The 8,483-nt window shown below is 27.6% G+C and overlaps 1 protein-coding gene across 1 annotated transcript in view; it reads right to left on the bottom strand.

Annotated features, from left to right (window-relative positions):
* Positions 1 to 4,717: 4,717 nt before the first annotated feature.
* The window catches only part of LOC129617019 (T-box protein H15-like), a gene marked incomplete at its 5' end in the record, with an annotated part of 4,082 nt that continues 316 nt past the window's right edge, over positions 4,718 to 8,483 (bottom strand). Inside the window, 1 exon segment of the mRNA XM_055532475.1 lies at positions 4,718 to 6,381. Coding sequence (XP_055388450.1) covers positions 5,931 to 6,381 — 451 coding nt within the window.

Genomic DNA, 8,483 nt, shown 5'->3' with positions numbered 1-8,483 from the left:
AAAATTTCAAGTAAATTGGTTGAGTATTTTCTTCAAAATGTTCAAAAATGTAAAACAGGCCCGCTAAAAATTGCAGTTCCCGAGGCCTGATATATCCCAAAATCAATCCGTGATTTTGGGATATATCAGGCCTTGATCAATCCGTGCCATGGTCGAAATAAACTTACATATAAAATTTCATCCAAATCGGTTCAGCGAAACTTGAGATACACGCGTGCACACACAGACCGACAGACCGACAGACCAACAGACCGACGGACCGACAGGTTGCTAAAAATAGTTTACTTACACTTCCCTACTAGTGAAGTGCATTCCCACCGAAAACTCGAAATGCAAAATTTGTTGCTATCACATAACCTACCTATTGTATACACAATACGGTCAGTAAAAATGAGATATTATAGGGTTAAAAAAATATGTATGAAAATTTTTTAAATGTTAATATTATTTTAGTTCCTTTTTTTTCGAAGTACAATACCAACTTTTATCAATAAAATTTTATCAGCCAGCAAAAAAATCAATTTAATTTCCCATATTTATAATTTTATAATATTAAATTTTTAAATACAAATATTTATTGATTATATGTATATCATATACGTAAACATATGAATATTTTGTTTTATTTTTGTTAAAAAAATAATTATTAAAAGCGGAATAGATATGTTTTTTATAAAGTTCAAAGTAATACCGATATATTTATTCTACAATGTATTTCTTTCTCTTTCTAGTTACCCCATTATAAACGGCTTGTGAAAGTTTTCGTATTTCTCATACTAGTTTTGGTATGAGAGTTATATACTTTAAAAACTCTTTTAACGAAAGCTTAACTCTCATTACAAGAATTAATAACTCTAGTAATTCCGCTCTTTTGTTCTTATAACGATTTCACTAGGGTCTTTTAGTGTTCTATAAGACTGAAATTATAAGAATAATATTCTCTTATCTTATGAGATAAAAATTGTTACTTAGGACTGAAAAATTATACTCTGCACCTTTCATTTTGTATAGCAATTACTCGAACCTGTAAAACCATTCTATAGAAATTTCACGGATATGTCTGATCTATAATTAAACACACAACTGCCAAGTTTAATGAATCTGACTTTATTATTATTCCAAATATTTAAAATTACCTTTTAAATTTGTATGGGAGCTCCCCAAACCGGGACAAACATCCCATCAAAATTTTAAGAGCGTGTGCAGAATATAATTTGGAATACGTATACAAAATTTCATATTTATACCTTTATTAGTTTTTGAAATATTTAAACTAAACTCTTTGAGTTGTATGGCAGCTACGAACCCGCTGTCCAAATTGGTCCAATTACTATAGCAGCCATCCTTGCCACAAAAGAAAGAACTTGTGAAAGTTCGGTGCCTATTGCATTATTCGTTTTTGTACGCAAAATTTTACGCTGATCAAGACTATATATATATGTCCATACCGTAGATGACTACTTCTAGCGGTTACAAATTCCATTAATATTAACCAAACTTAATAAGCTCCTTATTAAGCTTCTTCTAGCGGTTAGTATATTAACCAAAGTTAATATACCCTTCAAGAAGGTGCAGGGTTTAAAAAATATAAAAATAACAAAAATTGTTTTTATATCACATTCAAAATTTTTAAAATAATTTAGGCTATACTGCAAATCTTTCAAAGAAACTGATGAATATTTAGTTTCTTTTGTAATAATCTATATCCATTGCATTTTAGGTCACCTCATACATTGCTAAAAAAAATCAACAAATGAGAGGTGGATTAACACGATTCTGTGACTTTCCTTTCCAAAAATGCTTTCAACTTTTTAACCAGCTTCTAGAGTGTGTTCGGAAAATCTTGAAATGTAGAGAAAAATATTTCAATATTGTTATTAAACATTAAAAAAGAGGTATTTTTCTGTAGTTTACCCAACAAGTTCAAACAAACTTTTAAATTCAATTTTCTCGAAACTGATTAAATGGCGCGTAATGTAAAGTAATTGTCAGCCGACGATTAACAAACATGCCTATTTATATAAAATCTTATGGTTGATATTATGTTAATTATGAATAGGATTTGGATGTGATAGAATCATTTCATGGTATACAGCGACCAGAATATATCTGACTGTGCAGGGTAAAAGTAACTTATAAGTGGGTACTTGTACTACTTAACTTTTATATACACATATAATATATAGCTACTGTTACATAATACATGTCGACTTAGCGTTACAAGTGAATCGGTAGTTATATTATTGTTGTCATTGTTGGTTGCCAAAATTTTGTGACAACGTGAAGTTATATGAGTTTTAAGAAACAGACTGAATGTCACTCATTTAATAATATCATTTATAATCATAAAATTATTTTTTAAATTATTCATTCATATAATAATCATTTAATTCTTTTATTATAGGCGAGCTTATGGTATTACACAAAATATTACTCTTTATTTTAGCAAACCTTTAGGCATCACGGAACATAAAATATTTAAAAGTATTTAAACAATATTTATATATAGTATATATATAAAAAGTATGTATATACAGGATGATTCAGAAAGTTATACAAGAACATACACCATTGGTTAGAAGATCGAAAATGGGTAAAACTTTTGTTTTAGGCTGGCTGCCAAATCTCAAGGGTTTCTGAGTTCCAGGTATTTTACGCATTCTCACGAAATTTTTACTTATCCAGGTTTTTGGATCGTAACTTCCATTTTGAAAAAGATAGGAACTTGAAACAAATAGTTTCTGAAAGGCCTAGTAAAGTTCTTAAAATAAACAAGCTACCTGATTCTGTATTTTATGTATCTTCAGAATACTAAGCATTCGAACCTTAACGAAAATCAAATTTTTCCCTTGTTTTAACTTTTTCAGTTTTTTCTAACTAAATAATTTCGTAAGAAATTTTTTTATAGAATTTTTTCCAGCTGTTTAAACATTTATTTAAGTCGTCAAACATTAAAAAAATTTTTATGTTACAGAAGCTATAGTACAAAAACCACAAATATTGTGAACCACAAATTCAATTGAATTAAACCAGATGGTGATAAAACTAAAATTAAATTCAATTTAATATTCCTCTATCAAAAAGTTAGGAAAATATGAATTTCCTATCTAAAAATTTTACAAATTTCTCAAAACGAATACCAAATTCTCCTATGAAATTCACCTAGTTCGGCAAAAATTTATGTTTTTCTTCTTTCAAATGGATTTCTATTCAATCGCATATTTTAAATCAATTGCTTTACTATAATACCTATTTAGTTGCATCAACCATATGCCAATTTAGTTTTTATAGAAATACATATGTTTAAAATTTATTAATTATTCATTAGCTTTATAATATTAATACCTTATCATTTACTCCATTTTGTTCAAAAAATTTAAATTTTCCTATTAAAAAACTTTTTTTTCCAATTAAAATAAATGTCAGAATTTATATGGACTCGTTTGAGCTGGATAATTTTAATATCTTTAGATACTAAATGGTGTCTAGATTTCGAAAATATTTTTTTTGAATTTTTAAATTGCACCCAATCTTAGAAAACCATTTCCTATAAAAACTGGCAAAAATAAAAAATCTATAAATTTTTTTTACCAAGAAAAAATTTTTTAATTACTAGATTTTTTTTGTTTTTCGAAATACAAAATTCTAGTTTTTCTTTTCAAAAATTTAAAATTTTTTAAATTAAATTTTTGTTTTTCAATTAAAAAGTTTGTATGAAATTTCGTTTTAATTTTTTTATTATTTGTTACAATTCAATAAAAACATTAAAATTCAGATTTTTTATCAAAATAACGGCCGTTCAAAATGTCAACTGGTTTTTCGAGTGACTATTGTCACCAAAAATTAATGATAGTTGATAATTACAACGCTTAAAATCCTTACCTTAAAGAGTCTTCAAAATCTTAACATAGAAATGGTTTTTGTGGTACATCGTTTGTAGCATAAAAAATTTTTTAATGTTTGGGGACATAAATTAAAGCTTAGCAGCTGGACAAAATGCTATATAACAAAATTTCTTACGAAATTATCTAGTTAGAAAAAACTGAAAAAATTAACGGAAAAATATTATTTTCTTTAAAGTTCGAATGCTTGGTATTCCGAAGGTACATAAAATACAGAATCAAGCATTATTTCTAAACTTAAAATCCTTTACTAAGCCTTTCTGAAACTGCTTGTTTGAAGTTCCTATCTTTTTCAGCACAGAAGTTATAATCAAAGAAACCTGGATAAGTAAAAATTTCGTAAAAACTCGTTGAAATCCCTGGAACTTGGAAACCCTTGAGATTTGTCACTCAGTCCGGAACAAAAGTGTTACCTATTTTCTATATTCTAACCAATAGTATATGTTGTTGTATAACTTTCAGAATCACCCTGTATATATATATATATATATATGTACATATATGTGTATAATTAAATAGGAACAGAAATACTAATTTTACTTATATTTAATTTATAAATTATTCAATATTATAATAACCTTAATATTCTAAATCTTTGAAATTAATCTATAATATTTTATTCAGACTTCAGCGAAATAACAAATCAAAACATTGTAACAAGATGTATTCATTTAAACTAAAAACATTCATGCAAATCACTGTTGAAAATTTTACATAATTACTATTAACAAAAATATGAGAAATGTAATTTTACAAAAATAAAACTAAAAGGTTTAAAACAAAATAATACTGATTAATCTTTAAGCACATATTTTTGTTGTTAAAAATAGATGGTAAGTTCCCCTAGAAAATTTTTTAAATAAATTTGTGTGTAGGTACATATACATAGATATACATAGTTTTCAACTTAAAATCTAAAATTTTATTCTTCGTTATGTCCTTACAATTAAATCATCATACTTCTAAAAGCAAAACAACAAGTAGTTACATAGTTTTTTACAATTCATCTAAATAATTTTAACGTTTTCCAAAATTGTCGTCTCTGACCATAGTCAGTTTAAAACATAATAATATTTTTACTCATATATATATATACAGGGTGATTCAGAAAGATATTAAACAATATACACCATTGATCAAAGGGTTGAAAATGGGCGAAACTTTTGTTCGCGACTAGGTGCGAAATCACCAGGTTTTCCGAGTTACATGGATTTTAATGAATTTTTATGAAATGAAATTTGTCCAAATTTTTCGATTATAACTTCCGTTCCAAAAAGAAATAGGGTCTTCAAACAAACAGTTTTTTAAAGGCCTAGTAAAAGGGTTAAAACCTCATAAATGATCAAGTAACATTTTGATTTTAATTTAACATTTCAGGGTCAAAATGTTACATGTTTTGTATTTTATATGCTTTCGAACTTTAGGATAAACCAAATGCTTTCTCTTGATATGGTGGTGGCAAAGTCTTGACATAGTAATGATTTTTTAACGTTTGAGAACTTAAATTAAAAGTTAAACTACTGGAAAAAATTTTGTAAAAAAAATTCAAATTTTCAAAAAATTTCGTGCGAATTCATCGGCTTAACGAAAACTAAAAAAACTAAAATAGAAAAAAATTTAAGTTTTTCCAAAGTTCGAATGCTAGATACTGCGAAAGCACAGAAAATACAAAATCATGTAACATGTTGATTTTAAGCCCTTTACTATGCCTTTCAGAAACTATTTTTTTGAAGCCTTTATCTTCAAAATAAATATGGATAAATAGAAATTTCGTGATAATTTGTAGAAATTGCTGTAACTTGAAAGCCCTTGAGATTTCTCATCTAATCCGAAACAAAAATTTTACACATTTTTGACGCTCTGATTAATGGTATATATATTTTTGTAAATCTTTTTGAATTAACTTGTATGTATGAACATGTATATTACATATTATGTAAAAAGTAGTGAATACATGTGCATCAACAAATATTGTTGATTTTTTACTATGCAGAATACTATTATAGCATTTTTAAGTATATAATTTTACTAATTATGCGGACTTCTAGGTGTTGGTGGATGTTGGGGTACATGATAAGGACTGAATCTTTGAAAATGTTTAGCTCTTATATCCGGTGATGGAGATCCGGAACTTGATGGTGTCGATACTGTAGGCGGTGGTGGTGGAGTTCTTGGATTAGATATACTGGCTGCAGCATTTGCCGCTAAAAATCCAGCAGATAATTGCGGCCATTGTTGCTGCCATAGTCCCAAATTCAAAGCCGCCATGTTAGGTCGTTGTGCTGCATACATTTGAGGCAGCAACAATTCAGTATATGGTGATCTACCCCACATTTGCAAATGTTGCCTAGCTTTTTCTAAAATTGCCATTGACGCTGCATCAGCATCTTGCTGGGTAAATTGTGTTATTAAAGGGTCAGGAAACAAACGAAGAGGTGATCGTAAGTGTTGCTCTAGTAATAAAGCATCCATAGGATCTCTGTAACAAAGAAACAAAATATAATACATGATTATTGGAAATGCTTAAGTTTTAATTAATGTTGAAATTTCGGTTGTTTTAGAAGAATAAGAAGAAACTTTTTGTTGCTTCTGTAATTTTTTACTTTCTTCTTAAAAAATGAGAATTCAAAAATAAAACACCTAATTTCTAAAATTTTATCCATACTTTTTTTACTTCACATTAAAGATATATAGCTACTTCTCAGGTGTCAAAAAGTACGGGTACTTCTAGAAGGGCTAGAGACATGTGACAGAAGGGCATTAGGTAGGGTTTTGCCTCTAGGGTCCTAGAAAAAATCTGACATTGGAACCTTTAAGTACATCAGATGTTTCATTTGGAATATTATACAATTCATATAGGAAGCTTAAAAAAATTAGTTAGGAATCTTTAAAAAAATATACATACATGTATTTTTTATTATAACAATATTTTCCAAACTATTATAACAATATTTTCCAAACTATTATAACAATATTTTTTTGGAAATTTTTCTTTACTTTTATAATAATATTTATCTGTTATATATTAAAAACAAATAAAGCAAAAAATTTGAAATAAAAACAAAAATTTTTAAAATAATTCAAAAAAAGAAAAATACGACAATATCCCATCATGCATCGATCTCATAACCTTCTGGTTATCAGACTACCGCGCTACTTACCAGGCTTCGCAGTAACTTGGATTTCACTTTATAATTCTTTATTTTATTCATATTTCGTATAAATCTTCAAAAACCATCTTATTTTACATTATTATATATATATAGCTACTTCTGTGGTGTCAAAAAGAGCGGGTACTTCTAGAAGGATTAGAGACATGGGACAAAAGACAATAGATAGGATCTAATCTCTAGGGTCGCAGAAAAAGTAAAAATTCCACCCACCCTCCCCCTTTACCCTATCGCAAGAAGCTTTGCGACGGCTTTTTACAAAATGGTGCGACATCCTGTAGAGGTAATTTTACTTGCTTTTGATGGTATAAAATTATTTATTATGGTATAAAATTATTAAACATGCATTAGCATATAAATTCATTTTTGGAAGTGTGAGTAATAACAAAAAGTAAGTAAAAATAATTGTAAAGAGTTAATAAAATCTACATTGTTTCATTATAAGTATGTTGGTATGCATTTAGTTATACATTCTTTTCGCGATCTGCTTCAAAATGTATCAGTAAGCACATTAAATTTCTTGACAATATATTTTTAGGACAAAATGTGATAAGAAAATGTTATTTTTTTGCATTAAACTTTTATAAATAGGGTAATTTCAAAAAAAATATTTAGGGGCGGAAACTTGCTGATAGTGATTAGTAAGGGTAAAGCTTTTTTAATTTTATTTAAAATAAGAACAAAATAAAATTATCATTAAAAAAAGATCATCTGACAAACCGCATTTGCAGGGTTCGTACCTGAGACTTTTTGCAGAGAAATTTCATCTTATACGCATAACCAAATACAGTATTAGTATTAACTGATTATACATTCACGCGTTTTATTCGCATATATTGTAAAACCAAAGTTAAAGTTGCGCTGCTCAATTGCCAGAAAAACTGGAACATGACGTTTTATTTTTTTTTTTCAATTCTTTTTCGCTAGACCAGGTCGAAAAGTATGAAATTTGCAAAAAGTTTCAAGTTAGGGAAAAACTAGCTTTGTTTTGATGGATTGTTAAATAGACAAATGGCAACTTAATGTTTTTTATTTCATGACTTTAGTTTTTACAATACTATTTATATAACTTTTAAATTGTAAAATTCTAATTTGATTTAGACTTGTGCGTCCGTTCGTAAGGAAACGAAAGCAACGACTTATTATTTTGCAGTACTTTAACTACAAATGCTTACAACATCAAGCTGTTTTTTTAGAATAAGCAACTTAAATAGACAATCTTGCCCATTTTGGCGAAGTTTAAGATATATTAGACGTTACATTATTTGAAAATAGACATTATTAAAACCTTTCTTACCCAATCTCAATTAAAAATAAAGATAAAATAATTAGCATATTGTATTGAAAATGCTGGTGTTCGTATCAAAATTAAAAAAAAATTCTCAGTTTAAAATTAAATTTAAAACTTTTC

The sequence above is a fragment of the Condylostylus longicornis genome, unplaced genomic scaffold, assembly GCF_029603195.1.
Source record: "Condylostylus longicornis isolate FDR11 unplaced genomic scaffold, ASM2960319v2 ptg000371l, whole genome shotgun sequence".
NCBI classification, from domain to species: Eukaryota; Metazoa; Arthropoda; class Insecta; order Diptera; family Dolichopodidae; genus Condylostylus; species Condylostylus longicornis.
Note: the sequence above shows the minus strand (reverse complement) of the source record. Positions and strands in the feature narration are given on the sequence as shown.